This window comes from Phoca vitulina, unplaced genomic scaffold, assembly GCF_004348235.1.
Source record: "Phoca vitulina isolate PV1807 unplaced genomic scaffold, GSC_HSeal_1.0 scaffold2, whole genome shotgun sequence".
Lineage (NCBI taxonomy): Eukaryota > Metazoa > Chordata > Mammalia > Carnivora > Phocidae > Phoca > Phoca vitulina.
This window is the reverse complement of record NW_022589705.1, coordinates 92,868,493-92,895,823: the sequence shown is the minus strand read 5'-3', so window position 1 is coordinate 92,895,823 and position 27,331 is coordinate 92,868,493. Positions and strand designations below refer to the sequence as shown.

Sequence of the window (27,331 nt, the reverse complement as noted above, 5' to 3'; positions counted from 1 at the left end):
GAGTTAGTGTTAAGAAAACATAAGGGACAACGACAGTTAATGCTGCTAGAACCTGAAGATCCTACCTGAGGCAGCTGCTTAGAGATTCGTCTGAACACGTGATAATAGAGGTCCCAGGCTTGGGTGAGGTCCTTGACGTTCCCGGATTTCATGTACTTCCTGCACCACTCTTGGGCCTCCATTAAGTCTCGACCATATGCCTGAGCGGGGAAGCAGGGGAAGTACGCGAGTCGTCAAGGTGTGGACTAAGCCGCAGGCTGAACCCCCAAGCAGACAGCACAACTGCTTGGCCGCACGTTACGGCTGGACGGCTCTGGGCCTTCGCAAGGCTTAGCAAGGACAGCATGGAGGCCCGGTCCTGGAGGCCCCAGTCTCAGGACGGCTTATGGGCAAGGTAAGGAGAGGCAAGATGAGCTCAGGAAGGATCTCGTGGTTTTCCAGTTAAAGCTTTGGGAGGGTTCTTATAAGTTAGTGACAATTAAATTGCTGGTGTTTTTATATTCTGTGACCTCCGTCAGAGTACATTTTATTCAAGTCAGCAGGGAAGCCAGAGAGAAAGGGGTCTGGTAATGGCTTTGGGTCATGTCAAGCCGTGCTTTCTTATCCCATACCTGATTAAAAGATGTTTCCTTCAGAGTCTGGGGGCCCCGTTCCATCATAGCATGCAGGGGCTCCAGCACCTCAAACATGCCTTTCACGTTCCTCTCCCCAAAGTACAAACGAGACGCTTCTTCTAGGCCTTCGTGCCACATCTCGTGCCAGAGGATGGCCACGCGGATTAGCTCCTCGCTCACCTGGACCAAAGAGGGGAAAGACAGAAGTGCCAAGGATGAGCTAACCTCAGAAAGGCCTGTCTTGCAGAGACAGGAGGTCCTCTTGCCAGCAGCACCGTTGTGAGGAAGACTCACCATCATGGCCTGCTGGACCAGGGTGTTACTGTGCTCACACATGTTCTTCAGAATCTTGTTGGCTGCGTTGTGGCGGGCCGTTGTGGTGGACTTAGAGGCCACGGTCAGGGGGTAGATGAGGGCCTGAGGCAGACACGGAAGGAACACTTGCAAACTCTTTCAGGAAGATAAGAGAGACACAGAGGATGCTGCTGACACTCATTTGAGTCCACCACTCAATCTTGGGGTGGGTGGGGGGCTCTCTTCTTCAGGATGGCCCCTGGGCCTGGGCCTGCCAGCTGGACAGATGGGATGCCTGGCTCCCAGTTCCTGCACTTGTATCTCTAGAGTAGCTTTCGGAAAAGCTGAGACCCAGATCAGAAGGTCAGCTGCTCGAGGAGAAACTGCCAGGGTGCCACATACCTGGGGGTGGTACCGGCCAATGTCTGTGAGAAGCTGGTGAATGAGGCGGCCCACCAAGGGCCTAGGCGTATCGATTCTTGCAATGAGCTGCGGTATAACCTGGTATTCAGACAGACACGATATGCAGCGCGTGAGATGTGAAAACAACTAGTTATTCTTCTGGGCAATGACCAGCTCTTGAAACTTGTGGTAGATGCTGGTAAGCTCTAAAACGGTTCATTCCCTTCAGTTCGCTGGGAGAAACTAAAGAAAATACGGAGTCTCGACCTTGGGACCGATCCCCCCTTCTTTACCACTGTTCACTGAACACCGCATGATCCCAGGAGGAGACAGAGCAGGAGTGAGACCTGAGCCAGCCTTACCTGTAACCAAGTGTCAATCTGGATCGCTTTCACCCCCTCCACTAAGGCTTCATTTACATCTGGCCAGTGACCATAGTCAAACCATAAGGTGAGGACTCTGGAGAAGAAGAATGAGAAAATCACAGAAAATTGAGTTTCCAAATTTTTATCTTTTTTTTTTTTATTTCATCTTTAAGACTCTTGAGAAAAGAATAATTGGCAAAGGGGTGCCTGGGTGGTTCTGTCAGTTTTGTCTGACTCTTGATTTTGGCTCAGGTCATGATCTCAGGGTCCTGGGATCGGGCTCCACATCGGGCTCTGTGCTCAGCAGGAGTCTGCTTGAGGATTATCTCTCTCTCCCTCTGCCCCTCCTCCCCCTGTTCACACACTCTCTCTCTAAAATAAATAACTCTTAAAAAAAAGAATGATTGGCAGGACCTCAAATCAGTGGTTCTCCAGTGTCTGGTCTCGGGGACCACCTGGGAAGGGTGGTTGGTGATGGTCGTTAATACTTGGCTCAACACAAGGAGGGGCATCCCAAGTGAACGATTATTTTGTTTCAGATAATGTAGAGGGTTCAGCATGGTCTAAGCTCAGAAATCTAACAGATGAGCCCAGGGACAACGTATGCATAATCTCTGCACATACAAAGTCACCTGGAGACCAGTGGCAACAGGGTAAATGTAGGACTCAGCTGTCCCCATCACCCATAGCCTCTGGACTGGCCGGTCTGTGTCATTTGTTTCGGCCTCTCTAAGTGGCCTCTCAAAGCTGAGGGGAGGCTCCTGGGTGGCTCAGTCGGTTAAGCATCTGCCTTTGGCTCAGGTCTTGATCTCAGGATCCTGGGATTGAGCCCCATGTCGGGCTCCCTGCTCAGTGGGGAGCCTGCTTCTCCCTCTGCCTGCCTCTCCCCCTGTTCCTTCTCTCTCTCTTGCTCACTCTCTCTCGAATAAATAAAAATCTTTAAAAAAAAAAAAAAAGCTGAGGGGATTTCAGCACTACTGCCACAAACAGATACGCTTCTTCCCTTCATGACAGAGCGCGCACGGAGCATTCTCAGGCCAAGCCTCCTCCTCAGTCTTGGCCGGTGGAGGCTGGTCAGCCATTACTCTTGGATATACTCATCACGGTGGGGAAGGCGAAGAGGACATCACGAGTGATTCTGTGTCCTGCTGCACACACAGCCTACCAGGGGCCCTGCCCTTCTCTGATACCTCAGGGTGTCCTGGAGGTTGTTGCCTCGTGACAAGGAGATGGAACGGAAGAAGCCCTGGACGGCAGGGACGGTGTACATCAAGAGGGTTTTGGACAAATCCTGTTGGAACACACGCATGTTAATGGACACTCTTGCCTTAGTTTCTCATCTGTAAAAGGGGCCTCACAGCATACTGATAGTACCTACACCTCAAAGAGAGGTTATGAGGTTAAATCAGTTAATGCGTGAGAGGCCTCTGCATTAGCACCTGGCACACAGCAAGCACTCAGGAAATGCCAACTGCGTCACAGTCACTATCATCTTGGGCTAATGGTGGCAGGGGGAGGGGGCCGAGACTGAACACGCCGCCCCCTGGGCCTGCTAGCCAACCTGGAGCACTCTGAAAGGACAGCCGGAGGGAGGCGGGGTGGGGGGAGGAAAAGGCAGAGGATGGATCCCGCCGGCCTCTGTCCTCAAGCGGACCCGCAGCTGTGCGCGGCCACCCACACACACAGGTGCAGGCTTTGAGGGGATGAGCTCATTCCCGTGGGAAGAATGACCAGAAACTCAGTCTTCAGCATGGGGGCCAAAGCAGCGCCTCAAATACAAACACATGCACAAAAGCACCGTCGTGAGCAATGCTGGCTGACAAATAAGCCACAGCGTCTAGGCTCCTCCGGCCCTTCAGAGTGAAGCCCAGGTTCCTCAGCGGCCACCACCATGTCACTCCTCAGAGCGCCTGGTGCCGGGCTCAGTCCTCGCTGGGGGAGGAAGGGAAGGGTACCTCAGTGACCTTCTTCTGCAGAGGAGACGGGGTGGGGCTGTTCTCGGTGCTCTCGGCCTCGCTCTCGCTGTTGCTGCCCTCGGTGCTGGTGGCGGTGGCCGTGGCCGTGGCCGCTGTGGTGGCGGCCGTGGTCGTGCTGGTGATGTTGGCCCCGCTGGTGTGCCGCAGCTTCTTCTTCTCGTCCCGGGCTTGGTTCTGATGCTTGTAGTGCAGCACAGCTTCGAAGTTCATCACTGCCCACGCGTGCCAGGCCTGGGTGGGGCGAGAGTCGAGGATGAGGAAGCCTGAGTGCCAAGGCCTTAGAGGAGCGTGAGGCCAAAGCTGAGGAAGAGCGCTGGGACTGCCCTTTCTTCTCAGTGGCCAGCAGAGCAAAACTTCACCGAAACACTCAGGAATGGGGCCTTTTACCAGATTCAGCCTGATTCCTTCATTTTGTGGTGCCCTTACTGTAACAGGACTGTGGTGAGGGCTGGGGGGGAGGGGGCACCCGAAGAGGAGCAAGCCAGGTCCTTGTCTCAGGGGCCTTCCGGTCTGGTGGAGGGCCCAGCAACCCGAGGACAGGCAGATGTGAGGGGGCAATGAGACGTACAACGGACAGCCAGGGTCAGGGAAGGCTTCGTAGAGGGGAGGTTTCTGGGGTAGGGACTGAAGGGAAGCCTTTGATGGGCAAGGTGGGGACAAGAGCACAGCAGCAGGGACTTCCCGGCCTGGGGAGGGCAGGGACGAAGATGCAGGGTGGCCAGCACAGGGCGGTTCACAAGAAACAAAGAAACAGATCCGACTGGAGCATAGTCCGTGATGGAGGGCGGTGAGGGGGAAGGTTAGCAAAGGGCAGGGTCAGATTGTGGACAGGCTAACATTAGGCCAAGGAGATCCCATTTCATTCTAGATTTTAAAGATTCCTTTGGCAGCCATATATGAAACACTATTTATAGGAGCACAGGTGTAGGGGAGTGATGGTAAAAGTCTTAACCAGGCCCTAGGTCAGTGGGAAAGGGAGCACATCTGTCCAGCTCTCCCATCCGGCCCGTGTGTGCCCTGTCAGAGAGCCAGTGCCCAATGACCGTTCACTGGGAGAAGCCTTTGGTGCTTCTTTTGGTAAAGGAGGAACTATCCATGCTCTGCAGTTTCGAGCTGCGGTGACCTCTGGTGCAGCACTGTCTTGTGCAGACAGCATGAGGCACACTTTGATTTGGGCCTCCTAAGTGTGCACTGATGGCAGGACACTAAATACTCCGCTGGATATACTTTCTGGATCATTGGGAAACTCCTTTAGCATCCCTGGCTAAAAACCTTTCTTTAATATAAAAGTGTCCATTTTTCTACCTAAGCAGAGTAGGTTGATCATAATTGACCTTTATTTGATGAGTCACAATTCTGCAATGACCCAGGCTGTTTCCCCACACCTTTCATTTATTCAACAGCTCTTCTTTACCCACTCCGTGCCAGGCATTGAGCCAGGGGATGTGGTGAGCAAGACAGAAATAGTCTCTGCACACACACAGGACCACACCACTATGGTAAGACAGCATAAACCCAAAAGGAGCCATACAAAGAAAAACTTAAAATTCCAGGAACCAGTTTTTTTTCCTCGTGATTTGTTTCTTTTCTAAAATTTGAGTGAAGAAAAATAATCTGGTTAAGAGACACTTCCAATTGGTAAGGTTCCAGCTAATCCAGGGTTTACTGGATGGAACTGAAGCTGTCCTAGATAGAGTAATTATTGCTGCTATCACGAAACGGGCATTTTTCAGATCAGAATGAAGCATGCTTCAATCAGGATAAGATTTTTACTGTAGATGCTTCTGTGTCTTCAGATACATGTTTTGATCTCAGAGGGATTAATTCACAAAGTATTAGCAAGTTAAGGAAATGTTAGAAATAAAATCGATGACGTTTGCTGTACCAAGCAGCTATTCCCAGGAGGTAGGTCCCTCACAGAAGACCTAAAAACTAAGGCTATGTGCTCTCATCAAAGATGTGTTCTTCCCCAAAGCCCTCCTCTAGCAGCCAACCGCATCTTTGATACATTTTCTAATTCTGTTTATCCTCCTGAAAAGTTTCCTATGTCATAACAGGATGTTACCCAGAGCTTTCCAATAAAAACAGAGAAAGTGAAGTTCTTAGATGAGGAGCAGGCAGGGATGGAAATCAGGAAGAAGCCGGGAAGGAACAGATGACCCAAAGGAAGATAAAGTTCCAGAGATTGACGGTGCGTCCAGATGCTCGTAGGAAAACAATCAGCTACGAGTCTGTAAGACAACAAGCATTCCCCCGTGCCACATACGCAATAATGGTGTGATAAAGCGTTCCTCAAAAAAAAAAAAAAAAAAAGACTCTATCAATCTTTCTGTACATGGAGCTCGTAAGGGGCCTCTGGCAGCCTGGCTCCTGGCGCGCGGACCAGCAGGGCTGAGGCGCTGGGCTCCCACCAGGCCCGGGGTTACCTTGTACCAGCCGCGGTCGTGCTCCGTGGCCGCGCTGCAATACTGCAGCACCTTGGGGATGGTGCTCTCGTTGATGCCCTGCAGGTTCAGCTGCCACTCCCCGAGCTTCAGGAAACACCTGGAGACACAGCAACAAGCCCACGTTGCTACCCCCGCATGCTAGCTCCCCACCCCCACCCCCAACAAGGAGAACAGCCCATTTTGTCCGCGGAGCAGGAAAGCCTCCCTGATGCTTATGCTTGCTCCCAGGAAGCAACGTGAGGTTGGGCTTTTCAAGCACCAGGATTCTGAACCACCCAGAAGGAAAAAAATGGGCGTTAGGGCCGCGTTTTGAATGTATCATCTCTTCTCCTTGACCTGTGTGTCAATGCTAGCATCGACCAGGACCTGGTACGGTCCATGCAGACCTACCCACACCAACTTCAGTTTTGGGGGGCTGTCGGCTGCTGAGTAACGTTTCCTATTGATTGCTACCGGCTTCCCCTCATTTCTCCTTTCTCCCCTCCATTTTTAATGATAGATGCATATCAATATATTATATCATGCATCATATATATTATAATGACATATGTCATTTATAATACATCATATTTATCATGATAATATTTTTTTTTTAAAGATTTTTTATTTATTTATTTGAGAAAGAGAGAATGTGAGAGAACACATGAGAGGGGGGAGGGTCAGAGGGAGAAGCAGACTCCCTGCCGAGCAGGGAGCCCGATGCGGGACTCGATCCAGGGACTCCAGGATCATGACCTGAGCCGAAGGCAGTCGCTTAACCAACTGAGCCACCCAGGCACCCTTATCATGATAACATTAACAACCAATATTTACTGATTGCTAGTCTCTTCCAGGTACTGCTCTAAACGGTTGATGTGTTTGTTCTATTAACCCTCACACCGCCTTCTACTGCCATAGAGCTCTCATCATCCCCCTTTTATATGATGAGGAAACTGAGGCACAGAGCGGTTAAGTAACTCATCTAAAGTTGCACATCGAAGCAGCAGCATAGCTGGCATTTGCAGACAAGGGGTCTGACTCTCAAGCCAGACACCGGGAGGACAACGGCACATGGATGCTCTGGGGCTGAATCCTGGGCAAACAGCAGCAGGGGCTCTGGCGCAGCACGATTCGATGGCTGCCTGGGGTTCCTACTGCAAAAGGCGGTGTCAGCAGCTCGCTGCCCAGGGAGTTCTGAGCATTCCCGCCATGCCGCAGAGGCTGCTAGCACTGGGGGGACTGGAGCACAGCTGGCCCCGGCCAGCGGGGACACCTCACCGGGCCATGAGCTTGTGCAGCTCTTGCTTGTGCTGCTGGTCCTCGGTGGCGATGGCGTGCTGGGCCTGCTGCTGCATGGTCTGCACGAAGTGCTGCATGTGCTGGAAGGCATCAATCTGTACCGGACAAAAGCACGGGGAGCCGCTTGCCATTCAGCCCGGCCTCGCGGGACAGAAACCCCCGTTCATCTCATGAGCCCTCGAGCCGACCCCCCCGTCCCAGGAGAGCACCCTGGAGCACAGGGCAAGGGTCCCCTAGGACAGGGGGCCAGGGCAAGACGCTGGGAGATGGTTGGGCTTTTCAAGAAGACTCATACTTTTCCAACTCAAATCTCAGCTCTCCTTGGCTAACTGTACTGCTATTTTGAGAAGCCAAAGAAAAGCTACTTGCCTGGTTACCCCGAAATAACAATCCTTAGGAAGAAGTGTGAAACAACTGCTTACTTCGCTGTCAACATATTGCCCCGGGGGAAGCCAGGCTTCTGGGGGATTGTTCCGGGCCCGTAAAACTTTAGTACTTGCTTAGAACTCTACGGTACCTTGGACACTCCAGCAGAGGCCAAACTATAGTTTTAAAAATCCGACAGAACCCTCAGTACCCAAATAAGAACACAGAGATGGGGTGAAGCCCCTCATCCATCCATCCAAGGAAATAGGGGGAAGACACTGGCTGAGCAGACATCTAGGTGAACGGGGTGGCTTAGGAGTGAAACCGTCACAGCACCCTCAACCCGTTCCATCTATTTACACCACGGGACTTGATACAAAGTGAGCCGAGGCACTTGGGTTAGGAACAGGGAGCTGAACAGGGAAGGGCAGAGACGCAGAGTCAGAGATCTGGGAATAAGGTACCAGCCATCTGTAGAAGCCCACATGTCCACTCCCACCAGCATCTTGATTAATGGGATCCACACTATTTTTAAAGGGCCTCATGGGTGGAGACAGAGCATACAGACATGAAAAGCTCCAATGGAAAAAAGGGTGGGATGTAAATCCACCAACATGGGGAGGGGAAACGGTACGTGAGAGTGAAAAAGAGGCAACACGTTCTTTGCTGCAGAAGACGGGGGAAAAAAAAATCAACGCTTCCAATAAATAAGGTCAGAATGGTCTCCTTCCATTTTTTTTTTTTAAAAACTGAAATGTGTCAGTAGTGATGGTCTTGAAGGAAAATACAACTCCCTGGCTTGGGGGCCAGGCCCAACCTCAGATACCTTTCAACGGAAGGAATTAATTGGCATCAACAGACAGGGCTCCCCCCAGAGCCAGAATGACGTGACAAACGATTTATCAGGCAGCTAATCCACGCATGGGGACAGGGCAGACACACAGATGTTCCGACAGGTAACAAGACACCTGTCCCCCTCAGACAGCTGCCTTCACGGGGTTCCATTACTCACCCTGGCTTTGAAAAATGAATGACATTAGCAGCCCGCACCTGAGAAGTGATAAATGTTCCTTTAGTTTTTCCTCTATGAGAACTGCACTGAGCAGACTTAAAGCTGATTACGAAGGAAACAAAGAACTGAGAGGCAGTACTGGAAAGATCAACCACGAGACGGGGGACAGCTAAGCCGGTGTGCCGAGCGTGTCCGTCAAGCACGTAAGGGCTGAAGCAGAAGCTCTGACGCCAGGGCTGTTCGGAGCCCGCACGCTCCGTGTTGCTGGCAGTCCAGACACACAGTGTAGATTCCTTTCAGGAGATTCAATCAGGCGCTGAATCAAAAATGAACTGCCCAAACCGGGGAGGACTGCGTAGTAGTTTGGATTTGAAGCTCAGTATTAAGTAAATTTATCCAGCATGGGAGAATCTGTATCCTTCTATTCTGTGGCATGGAGGCCACTTACTTTCAAGGAATTCAAAGTGTTCTATTAAAATACCCTCTTTTTTCCACCTCCGGAAAGCAAGGAGGGAAAAACGGATTCTTTCTCTCTTACAGATGAAGGACTGGCTGCTCAGACGAAGGGGCTTCTCTTGCGCCCTGAGTTTCAGCTGCACGTCCTACTCCTGGCTGGTGGGCAAGATCGATGTCCTCAGCATAGTGAGATTTCACAGAAGGACCGGCCTGTCTCTAGATTCTGGAGAGTGGCTCATCTAGGAAAACACGGGACATAACACCTTCTGCCTGACGCCTTCCTGCAGAGCAGGCTCTGCTTTTCTCAAACTCTCTCACCTGCCTTATGCAAGGCAGAATACAATCACTTTACTGAATTGTTTGTAGTGGAGGAAAGTAAAGCCCAGAGAGGAAAAGGGACTTGCTCAGTAGCACGATTATTATTACGTAGTTGGTTCTCTTTGAGTGACTCCTGAAAAGATGTAACATCTCTAGCTCTGGGCTTGAAGTTCAAGCACCTGACCTGAAAGAGGTTTCTAAATTTCTAATGCCTGTTGTTTCATGGCCTCCCATTGGAATCTGGGCTCCTAAGAAGAGGCCATAACGTGTGGAGAGGTTGGGCTGTGGTCATATGTTGAAAGAAGTCACTCCCTGGTTGAGACATTAGCCAAGAGGCTCCTGCTGCCTCCCTTCGGCACAATGTTCAAACACTTGGACGCTGTACACAGGAAGGAAACCAGACTACACTCAGATCCAGCACCTCCTGTTTTTCTCATTTGCCTGGAGGAAGGTCAGGCTTTGAATCAGAAGTGCTCTGGCCCGGGAAGTTCGCAGAGACTTACAACAAAACCAAACCAAACCCCCCAAAACAACAAAAAGAAAACAAAACCCCCAAATGACACACGTAGAGAATGGAGCTCAGGCCGATCCTGTTGACGCGAACCCCATCGAAGACCCAGCGCTGGGGTGCAGGGTTCCCGATCCCACTCTGGGTGGCTTTCGCAGTCACAGAGTCAACCACCCAAAAAGAAGTCAATTTCTAGACACGGTCCCGGATTTCCTTAAGTGTGCCTTCCACAGCCTCGGCTGTAGCGGTCGCTCTGCACTCCTTTTTCCCAGCAGGCCCCGCGTGGGGACCACGATGGGGAGAGGAGGAGAGCTGGGACGCTCCCTCTGTTTGGTAAGGGAGATGAAGAGCCAGAGCAGGGGCTGATTTTGCCTCCAGGGCCAACTTTTTGTTAATCATCACCATCATCCAGGGAGATCGTTTCAAAAAAGAAAACCAAAACCCCCATCAGGAGCCACACCTATTTCCCTGTCTGAGGAAGGACCCTGTCTGTAAATAAAGGAAGAGGAATTCTACGCTGGCTCTAAGAAGACGCTCCCTACTGGATTCAGCATGACACTCTGGGTGTTGCTGCTTCCGAATCCCAACTGATGATTGGAAAGGAGACGAAAAGTCTGAAAAACCCGACTGGTCTGATGAAATTTCCAGTCTATGTTTTCACAGATATGCTGCCTTTGGGTACTGAAAAGCCCACTTTCTCTTGGGAGGCGGGGGGGGGGGGGGGGGAGGAGGCCAGAAATTGTGCCCTTTCTATGTTCCAGCATACTCTGTCTGCTGATAAATACAACTGTGACTACACTCAAGAGTTCGGTCAATGGTACACGTGTAGGCCCTCGAATACGAGTCACTTCTGAAATCAGGCCAAATAGTTTCCTAACAGGAGCAGACTCCCTGACATGGTGGTTTGGAGGCTGTTTCCTTCTGGGCCCCAAGGCAGTGAGAGGCCAGTTAGTGAGCATTCTGGAGAAACATGGTCTACTGCTGGATGGATTCAGATACAGACCTTGCGAGCACTCTTCCACATGTTTTTCATGTAGGCGTAGGTCACCTGAGGGTGAACTGTTGGCAGAGGATGGTCAAGTTGGCGAGATGGATCAACTCCCAGGAGCAACACTAAGGTTTTATGAGCAAGGGCCTTAAAAACAAGAGAGGTCGCGTGGTAAACAGAATGGGACCGGGAGCGCCTTTCCCTCCTCAGCCTCCCACCCCACCCTGCGGTGGGGGTTACTCACAAGCCTGCCACTCTTCCCACAGAGACTGGCATACTTGAGCCAGGTCCTCATGTCCTCATGAGGGCTGACCACGAGTGACCGCACCATCAGGATTTTCTGCCAGTCCTCCACAATACGCTGGCAGCCCTGGAACATTCAGGAGTGAGAATTAGGCATGTCCTCCACTATAGCTTTAATCCCCAACAAGCAACAGCAAAACCTGCCTTGAATCAACAAAGACATTCATTTTTACAACCTCAACTTTCTCAAGTGAAGGGTACTGTGAAGAAAAACACTTCTTAGGAACCTCTCAAAATCTGAGGATCAGGAGAGTATAGGCTCTGGTCCTTGAGTCCTGGCCCTGCAGCTTTCCATCTGTGGGACACTGCACACGTTACTTAACCACTAAAATGGGGGTAAAGATAGTACCAACTTCATAGGGCTATGATGAGGGCGACATGAATTAAACTACTGAAATTTCTTTTCTGGATTGTAAATGCATTTTTTTTTTTAAAAGCCAGTCTTCTTTTTTTGTAACGGATTTTATTTATTTATTTGAGAGAGAGGGAGAGAGAGAGAGTGAGAAAGAGAGAGGAGCACCAGTGGGGTGAGAGGCAGAGGGAGAGGCAGACTCCTCGTTGAGCAGGGAGCCAGATATGGGGCTTGATCCTGGAACTCCGGGATCGTGACCTGAGCCGAAAGCAGACGCTTAACTGACTGAGCCACCCAGGCACCCCAATAGTGCATTTTTAACTTTGATTTTTTTGCTTCAGCTTCTCTGGCTGAAGAAGACAATCATTGACAAATCCAACTTCAAATATATCATACAGGGGAGCCTGGCTGATTCAGTCGGTAGGGCGTGTGACTCTTGATCCAAGAATGTGAGTTTGAGCCCCAAGTTGGGTGTAGAGATTACTTAAAAATAAAGTCTTGGGGCACCTGGGTGGCTCAGTCGTTAAGCGTCTGCCTTCGGCTCAGGTCATGATCCCAGGGTCCTGGGATCGAGCCCCGCATCGGGCTCCCTGCTCGGCGGGGAGCCTGCTTCTCCTTCTCCCTCTGTCTACCACTCTGCCTACTTGTGCTCTCTGTCAAATAAATAAATAAAATCTTTAAAAAAAAAATAAAAAAATAAAAAAGAAAGTCTTTAAAAAAATGTATCCTTCAAAATTTGAAAGATGAATTAAGTATAAAAGAAGTTTATTTTTATTTATTTATTTTTTAAAAAGATTTATTTATTTGACAGAGACAGACACAGCGAGAGAGGGAACACAAGCAGGGGGAGTGGGAGAGAGAGAATCAGGCTTCCTGCGGAGCAGGGAGCCCAATGGGGGGCTCGATCCCAGGACCCTGGGATCATGACCCAAGCCGAAGGCAGACGCTCAATGACTGAGCCACCCAGGTGCCCCTAAAAGAAGTTTAAATAAATTCTCAGATGCTGCTGCTTGTAAGCGGTGGCATCGTCAGTCCTGAAGTTATTAATGCCTAAACCTGCACGAAGACTTGCCTAGATTCTTTCTGCTTCATTTTCATTGGTCTCAGATCAAAAACTGCATGTAGAAGGAAAAGTGCCTCATTCACTCACACATATAAATTCCTTTTAATTAAAAAAGAGTGAATTCATTGTTATCAAAAGGGATAGGCTAATTTTATATCAAAAACTTCTGAAGGTAAGTGGCCCCTCCTCTTCCACCTTCGCTGTAAGAAGTCAGACTCAGAGACAAGCCACCAGGGGAGCAGGGCTGGTCACTCCATCGGCAAATCTGTCCATTTGAAAGAGAAATGGAACCAAAGGAGCCATCCTCCATGGAGGTGAGTCTGAGAATCTAGCAACAATGGTCGCAGGCTTTTAAATATGACAGGATCCACTGTGAGCCTAAATAAAGAACCCAAGGCAAGTAAGGCTGACCCCTCAAACTGCCCCATGGGAGACTCTGGCAGGGGATTTCAACTTAAATGACTTGACCACAAAAGGGCAGCTCATTGAGTGCTTTGACAGCAAGCCATCCACAAGAGCCAAATTTCTACCACAAACTTAATGCTTTATTTTCAGGCCTTGGACCATATCTTTCCATCCCATTAAGTGTGACAACACTGATTTGGAAAGTTATGAAAATAGGAAAAAGTACATTGAGTGACTGTTTTGGAAACTTCTCACCATCTGCTAGTTTCTTCCAGAGGCTAAAATAACCTGGCCCCCTTTAAGCCAAAAAGCATCTTGTCTCAAGGTAGGAAAGTCACGAAGGCCTCAGATGCTGACAGTGTCTTGGACGTGATAAAATCAAACACGGGTTTCCCCTCTCCAAGATGCATTTATTCCACCCCTGTCTGGATCTCTATTTGGATAAAGCCTCCCTTGTTAGAATGGCAGAACACTCATCAGATCTCTGATTTGGAAATTCTTCACCCCATTATGGGCACTTAAAAAAAATGGGGTGTGTACAAATCAGGTGGGAAATGCTTGCTTTGTGGAATTCTCTTCTGGTGTCCAATAGACAATTTTCCATCAAAACATTCACTGGGCATTTCATAATTGCTAATAAAACATATGAAAGAACCGCATGTGCCCACTGCCGCGCACAAACGACTGTATTCAACATGCTCCTTTGCCCGATGCTCTTTCCTTGCCAGTGGAATGTGCCCTGAGCTTCCCAGACAGGAATGCAGCCTGGAGTGAAAAGGTTTTGTCACAGCCTACCGAGGGGGGCCTGGAACCACAGACCCTGATTTGCCTGGAGACAGAATTTGGAAATAGGTGTGGATGGGCCAAGAGGAACAGTCTAAAACCAAGGAGGCTAATTATGATGCATGGGGGACAAGCGGCTTCTGGAGCGGTAAAGGCTTTCTCTCCTTTGAAAATGAACTTGCCCTACTACCAACTCAAGGAATGGGAGAACTGTCCTTTCCAAGAACACTTAAGACTGCTGACTTCCAGATCTGGAACTGACCGCGCCTCATGCTCAAATGATCAGAATGTACAATGAAAACACTGATGGAGGACTTGGAGAAGTTTCTCCATGAGGGAAACTTCAGTAGAAAACATTCTGAAGAGAGACCGTGCATGACTGTGACCGGAGGAACAGTAAACAGCAGGGGTTGGTCGGCTGAAACATTAGGCAGCCCCATTTAAAAAGCTGGATGCAGGCAGCCAGTAAGTGGATTTAGAGTAGTGGTTCTGTGTTGGCCACACACCGGAAGCATCTGGGGTGGCTGGAGAGAGATTGATCCTGGGTCTATCCCCAGAAATTTTGTTTTATTTGGTCTGGGAAGTGGCCTGGGGATCCAGATTTTAAAAATCCCTGCAGGTCATCCTATCGGGCAGCTGAAGCTGAGAACCACTGATTCTGAGGTTAAGATTCTCAACAGGCTGTCTGTAAGTGTCACTTACTAAAGACATTTTCTTGTGTTCCTAGAGAAGGGTCAGAGGAGGCTGGAGAACTGGTCATTCGCTCACAGCTAAGGGCTGAGCCGCACAGCCTCTGAGTGCTTTGCCTTGAATGCCACCCCAGCTTCTGTGGGGAGGCAGGGAGCATGTGCTGGGCAAGAGCAGGGGAGGGAGAGCGGGGTCGGGGGGCTACCGGGGGCTTTCTAGCAGCCTCACCTGCAGTCTCTCCCACCAGATCTGGCGGATGATCTCCCGTCGCTCAGGGACAAGTTTGTACTGGATAACCTCCTCCAGCTCGGAGAGCATGTGGCAAGAGACCATGGCCTGATGGAAGCAAATCACATTCTCACTTAATACTGCATGAACAATCTGAAAGCCAGGATTCATTTCAATCTTTCCTTCTAGCGACAGGGTATCTGCTGAGAATCCACAGGCATGTTCCCAGCAGCCTGGGAGTCCTCACTCGGCCACGCTGAAAAAAGAACTGAAGTGAGCCTCTGAAACGACCCTGTGCAGAATATTTCACACTCACCCCATATGCCCGACTGTAGCTCTCTCCTGCCATAGCGGTTAACTCGGCATCCAGCAGGTCTCTGGCTTTGTCGATGCACTAGAGGAGAGACAGGAGAACCAGAGAACTGAGCTGTGGGCTCGGGGGCCAGGGGCGGTGCTGTTTTTTTTCAGGCTTGTCAGCTAGCTGGAGTTTATTCATTTCACTTAAATTCTAGGGTGAAGAAAAAAGTTCACTGAAGAAGGGAAGAAACCTTTTACCAGATCTGTAAAGCTAAAGAAGAACGTTATCCGAGTTCTCAGAAGAGACAGAACGTAGAGCAACTGCAAGCTTACCATCCTGAATCCCGGGGAACTAGGGAGGGAACATGCAGGCTTAGAGACGGAAGCACTGTGCTCGTGTCTCCAGAGGACAGCCTGTGGACCTGCTCTCTTTCATCTTCTCCTTGCTGGACACACTTGTGAGCCTAAACTGTGCACACTCTCAGTAGCCCCATGTGGTCGTCACTGGCTTCTAAGCCATCTTGTCCTCATGAGGGAGCGCCTCCACTCTGGCAGAGGAACGCCCAAACCTGCCCATGTCACGGGGGCTTCTGAGCCTCAGTTCTGGTCCTGTAAATCCCAGCTTGGAGGATGGCCGCGGGACTGTGGCTTGAGTCTTCCGTTTCATCAACTAAACACCCTGCACATGGAGCTTTTCTTTCTTGAATGTTTGAGACTGAGGACGGTGTCCCCATCCCTTAGGTGCTCAGGTCACTTAGCCCAGCACCCCATCCAAGACAGTCCAGTGCCTGTCAGGATGTGATTACTTCATTCTTTTATTCTGCAGGCCAGCATGGGATTTTTCAAATCTGATGCTAGCCTTCCCGGAAGGTCATCCCTCTGTGACACTGCTGCACAGCCAGGAGGGGCTCGTGACTGACCCCTGCTGCAGGGGGGGACTGCTGCTGTCCCCGTCCTCCTCGGCTGAGACAAGATGGTTTCTCTCTACTACGAGGAATGCTAGCAAAGTGATCAAAGCATGCAATGATGACCCGAGGAGTTCATTGCAGAGCAATGTAAATGGTAACTTCCCCAACACCTTGGTTCCTCTCAGAGCAGAAAGTGGCCCTGGCCGATGTGCTGGCAGTCTTCTTCTGAGTATTCTGCTCCAAAGCCTAGATTGCCGTCAGCTCACAGGGCCAAACGCCAGAGCGGAAGTACATTAGTCCCTTTGTGCAGGCATTGCGTGCCTAGGAACTGACAGGGCACACGTTATTATCTTTTCTTTGCTAGACGGTCTGAGTCCATGTAAGTTTTTACCTGTTGCGCCAAGGAGAAGAGGTCCTGGTGCAGCGCCAGCACGGCTCTGTAAAATGCCCCATCGTGGGTGTCCCGAGGGATCATACAGGTGTACTCCTCCATGCTGTCCCACTGACCTACACACACACACACACATACACACACACACACAGAAAAGCATTGGGGGGGGTCAGCTTGCTGGGCTAGGGCAGCATCTCAAATAGGCCTTGTCATTGTTACTTGCATTTAGCTTGGGGTTCAAACAAGACAAACTTATGCCTGATGTATCAAAACCCCATGGAGACTCTCTATACTCTATAGGGTTGAGTGAGCCAATTTAACAAACAAAGCCACATCTGTCTTCCAAACACAGGACTCCATTGCTGCCCCAGGGAGTTCTGTGATCGATGGGAGAAACCGAGTGAGTGCAAAGCCTACAAGTCAAGAGGCTTTAATGTAGCACCTCATTAACCCAGAGAACTCTCTCCGGTTTCCCTAGGTGAGATGGAATGGCCTTCTTCCCTACTAGCAAAGCAGCTCACAGTTCAATGGTACGTTGGAAATTACATTTTCCCCTAAACAACTGAAAGTGGCCATTACCCAGACACGGGGCAGGATTAGACAAATAGTTTGCCCGTCTCACTCTGGCAGTACCTGTGCCTCAGGAGGGAGGAGATAAATATTTTAAGAGGCTCTGTTGTAACAGAAAGATGGGCTAGGTCCTAGCACGGCAGTCTCTGTGTCAGGGCAGACGGGGGAAATGGCTGCATCCGAGAAGAGATATTCACTTCCCCTGATGGGGCGGGCATGTATCACATGCCAACATTTCCAAGGCCATCTGCAGAAAAGACAGCAGCCTCATTAGCTGCAAACTGCAGGGCAGCTGATTTTACAAGGCATTTTCCTGCCTTTCACTCCAGACCATCGGCTCATTCATTCTCTATGCCTCTGGGCAAAAGCAAATGGCAAACGATGACTCCTCAGGAAGCAATTTGTTTTTGAAAAATGTTCTGGATCCAGCCAAGAGCTCATGAATGGCAAGGATATAAGCTCTGTGACTCAAGAGGGATGGAATGGAGGTAGAAGGTTATGTAACCTTCTTCTGGACTCCATAGGTGAAGCTTTTCACTTGGGACAGCCTATGGATTCTTTCCCCTCTTACTGAGAACATCTCTGGAATAGACAGTAATCCTCTCCCAGCTGGGGCCTGGTGTCAGAAATCTACACGTGTCTGTGGGGACTAAAAGGAAATCTCTCCCTTAAAATACTCAGGGAGTCGGAGTAAGGAGGGTGAGCGTTGGGCAGCAAGGAGAACAGAAAATACAAAACTGTCAAAATTTTTATAACTGTTGGAGAAGGTGAGGGCATATAGGGATTCATTACACTATTCTCTTCACTTTTTTGTTTTAGGAAAGTTCTAGAATAACAGTTAAGAAATAAAAGGGGACAGAAAGTTGTCCTATTTCTGCTAGGGGTACAGACATGATGGGTGGAGCTCCAGCAGCCATACCGGATTATGAGGTAGACTCAAAAATGGAGGCCTCATGCAAAGCAGAAAATATGGAGAGAGGCTAATGACAGTGGAACCAGGACACCAGGTTGGAAATTTCTACTTCTAGATTTTATTTATATGAGAGAAAAATGAACCAGTAATTTGCTTAACATAAACAATACCAAACAAACCTCACTAAATATCTTGATTTTGAGGCTTGCTCACCAGTTTCCTTGGCTTCCCCAGGAAGGGCCATTTTTACCTGAGTCTAACAAGTTACTCATGGTCATCAGGTAGAAGGGAGAGGTGGGAGAAGTACCTGTGGATACAGATTTCTGGACGCTTTTGTGGACCTGACGTCTCTACCCGGAGCCACAGTACCTTCCTTTTCGAATGCGAGCCCCCAGCCTCCCTCTCCCTACCTTGACCGGGGTGCCTGCGAGGGAAGCCTCACCTAAACCCCATGCAGCTGCGGCAGCCATGCGGGCCATCTTGGCTTGGGTCTCATCATTCACCAGGGTCCACTTTTCACAGCACTGCTGGTGGAGCTGCCCCCTGAAGGAGAAGAACCATACAGTTGGGTTAAGTGAAATCATCTCCATAACCTGCTCATCTTCCTCTCTAGTTCCTTTGCTTAAGCTGGGGCTACACAGAGACTGGATGACAGGGGCCTGCCTGGAACTGGGAACCTTTAAATAAAAAGCATTTTTGACTGGGTCCTAAGATACAGGAGAAGTGGTCGGTGATTCGTAGTTTCTATGGCCTGGTGGCTCACAACTTGTCTGCGAGTGACTTTATCCAAGACTGTGTCTAACTCTATGTGATCTGAAATGTCCTGAACATCTGGCCCTCTTCATAAATATTAAATAGCTTCTGTCCTATGCCAAGGAACTGCGGGCTCTGTCCCCCAAGCAGGCCTGCAGAGAAAGCAACCTGAAGAGACACATCTGGACACATTCATTTTGGGCTCAAAGCTGTAGGGAGAACAGGCTCTTAAAAGTGTGATACGAACGGCTGTAGTCTGGGATGAGACTCAAATGAAATCAGCCAGCACAGAAGGAAGAAGGCTCTACCGTGGTCACACCCCCCAGAAATCCAGATGCTCACTCTCAGATTTTGCAAAACTACCGTGAGTGTGGGTCAGGACTAGGAAAATTGAGATCTGCACGGTGCTCCCCAGACTTCAGTACACAGACAGCATGGACGGCCTCTCAAGAAAGAGGTCCTGTTGACTGCTGATGCTGTTGCCTTCCCATACTCCCCTTCTGAATGAAAGGAGATGAGACCTTGCTAGTGGGTGAACAGGAGCCTGTTTTCCTGTGAGCTTTGAGACTCAGCTAGGAGGCTCTAATCTTCCCTGCTTTCTGAAAGAGATGCTGCAGGAATTTTTTTTTTTTTTTTAAAGGATGTTTTAACTTGGTCTTGGCAGTGGAGTCAAGAGAAAAGGTACAAGTTCCAAGTGGCCCAGCTCAGAAGCCGTGAGGGACGTGAGCTGCACCGCACGTGACAAAGATGCCGAAGTTGGGCGGTGCTGAAGGGCTCTAGGCGGAGCTCACCGAGAAGTGGGCTGGCGACCACATCTAGGACAACTGCTCGGGGGCCGTGATCCAGCATCGTGTCAAAGGCGGTCATTACCCTCACCGTCTCTCTGGCGCATGATCAAGAGAGCCAGGGACACAACATTCTAGTTCAATACACAGCTCAGATCAAAAAGAGGAAGAGGAAGTGGGCAGCCTTCATGCCCTATGCACTTACTGAAGCTCAGTGATGGAAGCAGGATGAAGTGGGATGTTGGCTTCCTGCCATCCACACCCAGAAACCTTCCACTACTGGCCCTGGGAGGGCTGACCTAAGAGCAGCGGTTCTCACACTGCCCGTGCATCACAATCCCCTGGAGGCTCCTTCAGATGGATTGCTGGGTGCCACCCCTTGAGTTTCTGACTCAGGAGGTCTGCAATGGGGTTAAGAATGTACATGTCTAACAAATTTCTTGGTGATGCTGCTACCGTGGCCCGGGGGCCACAGTTTGAGAACCACTGGCTCAGTAGCCGATTTTTGCTGGGGTCCCTCCCGGACGTAGGGGAGAAAGCTACCTGATCACCGAATGGTCCTTCCAACCCTAGATTTCAAATGTGGATAGCTGGTGGCCACAGGCAACTCAGCATCCTCTAGTCTTCTGTGAGGACCATCCAGTTCTGGGCCATGGGTCTGGGGATTTGGCTTTGCTTTTCATCTAGAGGCAGGGAGAGAGTTCAGTATGAAACGCCACAACCTGTGACCTCAAACGACAAAACAGGGAGCAGGAGAGGAGCAGCACTCTGGAAACGTGGTCCCCTGACAGGAGACACGGGCACCGCCTTCAGGCCACGGCTATGGCGAGAGCTGCCAGGACACACAGAGGCGGGTTCCTTTCCCATAAGCACTCGTTTCCAATAAGAACACAGAATATACTAACTCTCAAAGGCAAGGGGAAAACAAAATCAAATAAATAAAAAAATATGAGACTATTTGTGGGGCAAACACTAGGCTCTGTTTTCTTTTTCTTTTTTTTTTAAGATTTTATTTATTTATTTCACAGAGATAGAGAGAGGGAGAGCACAAGCAGGGGGAGCGGCAGGCAGAGGGAGAGGGAGAAGCAGGCTCCCCGCTGAGGAAGGAGCCCGACATGGGGCTCGATCCCAGGACCCCGGGATCATGACCTGAGCCAAAGGCAGCCACTTAACCGACTGAGCCACCCAGGCGCCCCAAGGCTCTGTTATCTGAGACCTCTCACAGCACACCAGGGAACACTGGGTAGAAGGCCGCCCTCCAAGACTCTGACTTTCCCACCTAGTACAGCAGCAAGAAGCTCAGAGAACATTCTTTCCTGTGGAACACCTAAGTGGTTGGCTGCCTGTGTTCTTGCTCCTGAGCAGTCTGTTCTCCAGGACCCAGAGGCTGTGTTACGGAGCAGTGTGGGGAGGGGGCTGACTTACATTCACCATGGCAGCAGGTGTGGCTGTGTGTGCCATGGGGCTGGGGGGGGTGGCGGATAGCTCTTGTAGTTAGCTTCCTGGGGAACGGGGTACATTCTCAGCTCACTGGTAAACCCCTGATCACTGTGGATGCCACCTCTGCTGAAAACCGGCCTCAGTCAGGCATGTTCCAGATATATACTTAAAGTGAAAGCCATTTAAAAAAATTGCACACTCAAGAGAACTGACCGAACAAACCATATAAGAATCCTGCAGACGATCAGGAAAAGAATTCTGCTTCTTTCATCTCTTTTTTAAAATCTCTTTCAGTCTGCTGCATTTCTAAATCCCCTGGTCAGCATCACCAGCCACTTACACTTTGTAGGTAATTATGAAACTGGAATGAATCCAAGAGAGCAGAGGCAGAGGGCGCCGAGTCCTGCCACGGCAGGAGACCCAGATCACTTGCTCTTGGGACCCCTCAGACAGGCTGTGTCAACTTCACAGAGTCAACTCCCCTGAGTGTCACAGGGGATTAGACAGTCACATCAAAAGTCTCTTCAATACACCAAGCTATCCCTATGTAACCCATGGAAGGAAGTGCTTGTCTCTAATTCCTGAAGTGAGGGAGGGCCTGGGAGAGGCCTCAAGGAGGAAGTAACAGTACAGGTGGACTCTGAAAGGTGGGGAGAGTGTCCAAAAGTGGAAAAAGGAGCAGAGGAGGAGGTGGGCACTTCAGGAAAGCGAATGAACAAACGCAGACAAATTCTGTGGGGTTTGGACAAGAGTGAAGTTTGGCCCGAGTTCAGATTATGAGGTAAAGTTCACTGAGAAATCGGCTGGAGTCACAATACCAAAGGCTTGGATGTAGGCTGTAACATTTACATGTAAACCCAAGGGCCACAAGGGAGACACTAAAACATTTTAGGAATTGATTAGAGTTGTATTTTAAGAATGTTTACACCTTGTTTTTTTTATCTTTCTCTTAATAACATGGTTGCATGATAACCGATCTGAAAATGAAAAATAATTGTTTTTGAAATAATGTGGCTAATTCTTAACCCACTACTCTTTTGCTTTAGATTAGCACTGTCCAAGAGAAGTTTTGAGAGTGATGAAAATGTTCTGTATCTGCACTATCCAAAGTGGTAGTCACTAGCCACATGTGGCTACTGAGGACTTGAAATGTGGCTAGTGTGACTTGAATTATTAATTTTACTTAATTCTAAATAGCTACACTTGGCTAGTGGCTACAGTACAGTTTTAGATACCTGTTGGACGTCAAAAAACAAAAACAAGACTCAAAAACCTTAGTTGTACAAACTAATGAGGTAGATTTGATAGGATATCCTTCCTCATGGAGGTGAAGGAGTATGGAATGCTAATTACAGAAATAAACAATGGTACTTGAATCTCCCTAATAATGGTTAAGCCAGACAAGCCAATTTCAAGTAATTTTAGACTATTATTTGTATATATGTGATCCAATGCCTAAAGCTAAAATCGTTGACATTAAATTTTCATGCAGTACAATTACATCTTCTATCTTAGGAATACAGTAACAACTTTATATTAAGAAATAAAAACAGCAATCATTTACCAAAGAATATCTATAATTAGGTACAGAAAAAATGTGTAGTGGGAGAACGTTCTCTTTAGAAGACTTCCTTTGATTTTTCCCCCCCCAATAATAACTGTCCAAGGTATAGAATTTCAGAACAAATCTAAAGTTGCCTATTTAGGTAGCCTGAGGTTGGCTAATCCAATGGAACATTATGCGGCCCTTCAGAAAGGGAGGCAGCCCCTGTAGGCAGTGATGTGAAGGGTGGCCTGCACATGCTCAGTGAGAAAATACGGTGCAAATGGTGTACAGAGTTCACCATCATAATGTATACGGGTGCACAGACCATCGTGCGAAGTCTACATGGAGACCCAGTCTCAGTGGCTGGGGGGTTGGGGGACAAGGAGAAGACTTGGTTTGCATAGTTCTGACACTGTTTTGTACTAGTGAATTTTGTGCCATGTGCACATTACCTTTTCTAAAAAATAATGCTTTAAAAATAAAAAATGAATACAAGAATGTAGATTAAGGGGCGCCTGGGTGGCTCAGTCGTTAAGCGTCTGCCTTTGGCTCAGGTCATGACCCCAGGGTCCTAGGATCAAGCCCCGCATCAGGCTCCCTGCTCGGCGGGGAGCCTGCTTCTCCCTCTCCCACTCCCCCTGCTTGTGTTCCTTCTCTCACTGTGTCTCTCTCTGCCAAATAAATAAATAAAATCTTTCAAAAAGGTCCCGAACGCAGATCCCAATGGGAGGGCGCAGGCCTGTGGAATTCTGCCTCCCCCAGATGGCTCCTCAGAGGCCTGCTTTCAGGGGAACCTTAGGCTTTAGGTTGATGGTTCCAGCCTTGCTTTATTCTGAAAACTAAAACTGTAATTCCTTCCGCTCTCACTTCCACCTCTAATCAGCCTCTAAATCCTGTCAGCACCACCTCCTAAACAGCTTGGGATCCAGCCCCTTCTCTCCACCCCGTCCCTCTCCACCACCCTCTCCCCTTGGGCGGCCTCTCAAGTGGTCATGCCATCCCTTCTCTGGTCTCCCTTTAATCCACTCTCTGACTTTGCTCCCGAAAGGGTTTTGTGTATAATGCAAACCTGCCAACCACGGCCCTCCAAGTCCTTGGGTGGCCTGTCAGTAGCCCCAACTCCTCACTTCGGAGTATAAGCCCCACACCATCTGGGCCCTAGCTACCTCTCCTGCCTCACCTTCTACCTTTCCACATCACACCTGACCCTCCAAGCCACACTGAGCTTTCCAAACGCTAAACACACTGTGCTCACTCCTTCTCACTGCACCCATTCAAGTTAGGTATCACTTCCTCCTGGAAGCCTTCTAAACCTGGATTAGGGCCCCTTCCTATTTTCCACAGCTCCCTGTGCTTCCTCTTTTTGACTGTATTCACTCTGTATCACAGCAGCCCAGCTGTCTGGCCTATAAGCTCTGGGAAGGCAGAGGTGGTGTGCGTCTTGTTCCCTGCTGTGTCCTTGGGGCCTGGTGCAGGTACTGGCCATGAATAAGTGCTCAGTAATTACTGTCTGAATGGATAAACAGGGGGACCTTTGGTCTCATGTCTCAGAGAAAGTCTGGATAATCTACTCATGGGCAGGCGGTATGGCATGTTAACTATTTGAAACTGTAAAATATTTCACCACGGTACTATGGCACTTCGTTTCAACTATTTTAAAAACTGCACTAGATGCTGGCAAACACAATAGGGGCCATTTTTCCTTCAATGCCCCCGCAAAACTCCCCAGACCAAGACCTCGGCAAGTGTTCTCAGCTAAGCATTACTGTTGCTTCTACCTGGGGGACCCCATCCCCATCTCCTTCAGCTGTCCCCCAGCCTTAGTCCTTCCTCCAGGGAGAATGGCAAGGCCATCCCGCTCCCTCTGGTGGCCTTTCAAAGTTGTCTGCTCAGACCATTGTCACTGTACTCTCTAGCCTGAATAACTGTCTGCAATGTGCTTGTCTCATGAGCCTCACGATGGAGGAAGGCTTTTTCTTGTCTTTTTAATCTCTGGAGCCTTGTAGAGTGCTGGTTTTGTAGTAGGCATTCCGTAAAGATGAAGCATCTGGAGAGGGCAGTGATTTGTTCTTCTTTTCCAAAATCATTAGCAAGAGCTAATAAAGAAAAGAGAACACTGAGGCTACAGAGTAAGAACCTGAGGTCCTCCTAGTTGTTGGTCAAGAGGCAGACAGAAGGAGCAGGTGTTGATCCCAGGGGCTCACCTGAGCCTGTCCTGTCCTAGAGCATTACAAAGTCTAAGTCTGAAAAAAAAAAAACACCCCAAAACCCCAAAGTGGTAGATGATTATTAGGAAAATACCGTGAAACAAAAATGAGTGTCTTAGGTAAGAACTCTGCATGGGGGAATCCCTTCAAACCCCCTAAAACTCCAGCAAGGACGTCTTTGGCAGCCACTCGGCTGCCGGGCCGCCGCGGCTCACCATTCCCCCAGGGCCTCGAGGCAGCGCATGCGGCCCAGCATCAGCTCCGGGTCATCCTTGTTGGTGTCCATCTTCTTATCGTAGGCCACGAGCGCATCCTCCCACTCGTGCAGTTTCTCATACCAGGTAGCCTGGATCTCCTGCCAAGTGGAAAAGAAAGAGGACTGCTGTGGGCTGTGGGCATGGAGAACATGGGGGTGCATTTTGTAATCCACACATTGCCTTTCCTAAGGCGCTAGATGCTTCACCTATCCCCGTGTGGCTTGGCTTTGGTTGAAAAGAACTTCAGAATATCTGGAGGTATGTTTGGTGGTGGTGCAAATGCCGGGGGACTTGGCATGTGGACAGAACGATCCTGGAATGATAATCGGAGAGCAGATGGAAGGCCGTGTCCCCACAGTTCCAGCATGTGGGGATGCAACGACAGGGGAAATTGTTTGGGACAGCAGGAAGCCCCGACCAGAACTCCTGCAAGGAGCCAAGGCCTGGATCTGCTGGGTGTGGACGGTGGGCCACAGGAGCGGGATGGCAGCTGCTTTCCTGATGGGGCCGGAAAGACCAGGCATATATGTATAGTTGCTGGAGGAAAATAACTCGCTTTTGAAAAGCTCTTGATTCTCTGCGTTTTTAAACTTTCAGGAAATAATGATTTAAAATACAATATAACACTACCACTTAAAATTCTTGGGAAAACCTTTCCTCCTTCCATCCAATGTTCCCTCCTGCTCAACACCTGGCAGCTTTACCAGTGTCAGGGGCCAAAGGCTGGTTTCCATTCCCCGGGCAGATGGTGTGCCACGCTGAAATGCAGTGCTGGCCACGTGAGGAAGAGGGGCTGCAGTCTCAAAGCTGCAGACTCCGGCTCTCTAAGTGGTCAGGGGACGGACTGTTTTATGCCTCTGCCTGCCCCCCACCGACCCCCCACCTCCGTCTGTCTTCTGGGCTTCTCCATCACCAGCTTAGTAAGTGGCTATTTCTCTACCAGGCCAGGGTAGTGGCTCTCCAGGGATTTCTCTAACAGCACGATGATTCCGCAGTGGAATCTGCATGATATAATGCAGGGCCCACGTGAGTTTCCCCCATTACCCTCCGCTCCTTTCTAAATAAAACTGATATTTGAGTAGTATACACGCTGACAGCTACTCCGCTAAGCTCTCTGAAAGGACCTTTTCTTCCTGAACCTCTGTAAGGAGGTCACTTCTATTTTCGGTTGTGAACTCGTGCCGAAGCCCCCTCGTCTGTTTTTGGCACAGCCAATCCCCTCTGCCACCCAGCGGCTCCTTCCCCAGTGTCAGTGAATGGTAGGGTTCACCAACACAGGCGTATCTGGCTCTGTGGAAGGCCAAACTACCTAAACTTCATCTTCCAAGCCTGTTGAGAAGAATATTAAAGAGAAAAGGTAGAAGAGTCACTGCCTTTTATTTTTTTTTTTTATTTTTTTTTTTTAAAGATTTTATTTATTTATTTGAGAGAGAGAGAATGAGAGAGAGCACATGAGAGGGGGGAGGGTCAGAGGGAGAAGCAGACTCCCTGCCGAGCAGGGAGCCCGATGTGGGACTCGATCCAGGGACTCCAGGATCATGACCTGAGCTGAAGGCAGTCGCTTAACCAACTGAGCCACCCAGGCGCCCGAGTCACTGCCTTTTAAAAGAGTCACTGTGAAGACAGTGTCCCACGAAAAATGCTTAAATTGAAAAGGAACACCAGTCTTTTCCCATTTTGGGTTTCTACCCTGGGTGGGCAAGAGAAAGGGGCTCATGATTGGCGGATGGCACAGGCTCGGCACAAACGAGGAGAAAGCAGAGGGAGCGGCACATGGAGCAGGTCAGGCGGGGGGCAGGATATTCTGAATTGCAATAGATTGCAGAAACTATAAGGTTTAAGCAATGAATCACCCAAGATTCTAATGAGCTTGCTATTATACAAACTGTGCTGAGAAAGCACACGCTCTGCCAAGAAAAGGCAAACCGCTGTCAAGCTTAATGAGCTGCAGCTACCTAAACGTAACAAAAAATCCACTCTGGGTTTGGCAATAATCCTGGAGCAGAGGGCCACCTTTAGAACCTGGAGACGGAGGAACTTTCACGGAAGGTTGGCCCTCTGAGCCGCTGGGTAGAAGCTATCGGCTGGCAGATCACCTGAATGCCAGATGGTTGCGAGTCCTTGCTTCTCTGGGCACTTCCTGCGGCCCAAGCTCTAGGGACATCGAAGGAGCGGGCGTCTTTGTCTGGGAGGCTACGCTAAGTGCCCCCTCGGCCGACTTTCTTCCCTCTACAAATGAGGATGGTGGCAAAGGTGGATGAGATGTAGTCCCTTCTGCTCTGTCATCGGGAGAGTTGCTGTCTTGGTCTAGTTACAGATCTGTCCCCGAGACGGCAAAATACTCCCTGAAAAGTTTTAGTCCAATTTCCTAGCCCCTGTGTGAGGCAAAAACCTGTGAAGCAGCCCCGAATTTCTTCAC

At 49.6% G+C, this 27,331-nt stretch overlaps 1 protein-coding gene across 2 annotated transcripts in view; it reads right to left on the bottom strand.

The window, feature by feature from the left end:
- The window catches only part of MTOR (mechanistic target of rapamycin kinase), a 121,141-nt gene that overhangs the window by 15,257 nt on the left and 78,553 nt on the right, over positions 1-27,331 (bottom strand). For both annotated transcript variants that reach the window (XM_032393713.1, XM_032393710.1), the window contains exons 30-45: positions 24,871-25,010; positions 18,367-18,467; positions 16,442-16,557; positions 15,162-15,239; positions 14,846-14,953; positions 11,269-11,394; positions 11,040-11,171; positions 7,356-7,471; positions 6,078-6,195; positions 3,631-3,882; positions 2,866-2,966; positions 1,673-1,769; positions 1,311-1,409; positions 909-1,031; positions 612-794; positions 66-200 (exon numbers count right to left, since the gene is read on the bottom strand). In XM_032393713.1, the coding sequence (XP_032249604.1) occupies positions 66-200; positions 612-794; positions 909-1,031; positions 1,311-1,409; positions 1,673-1,769; positions 2,866-2,966; positions 3,631-3,882; positions 6,078-6,195; positions 7,356-7,471; positions 11,040-11,171; positions 11,269-11,394; positions 14,846-14,953; positions 15,162-15,239; positions 16,442-16,557; positions 18,367-18,467; positions 24,871-25,010 (2,025 nt within the window). The remainder of the gene's footprint in view (positions 1-65; positions 201-611; positions 795-908; positions 1,032-1,310; positions 1,410-1,672; positions 1,770-2,865; positions 2,967-3,630; positions 3,883-6,077; positions 6,196-7,355; positions 7,472-11,039; positions 11,172-11,268; positions 11,395-14,845; positions 14,954-15,161; positions 15,240-16,441; positions 16,558-18,366; positions 18,468-24,870; positions 25,011-27,331) is intronic.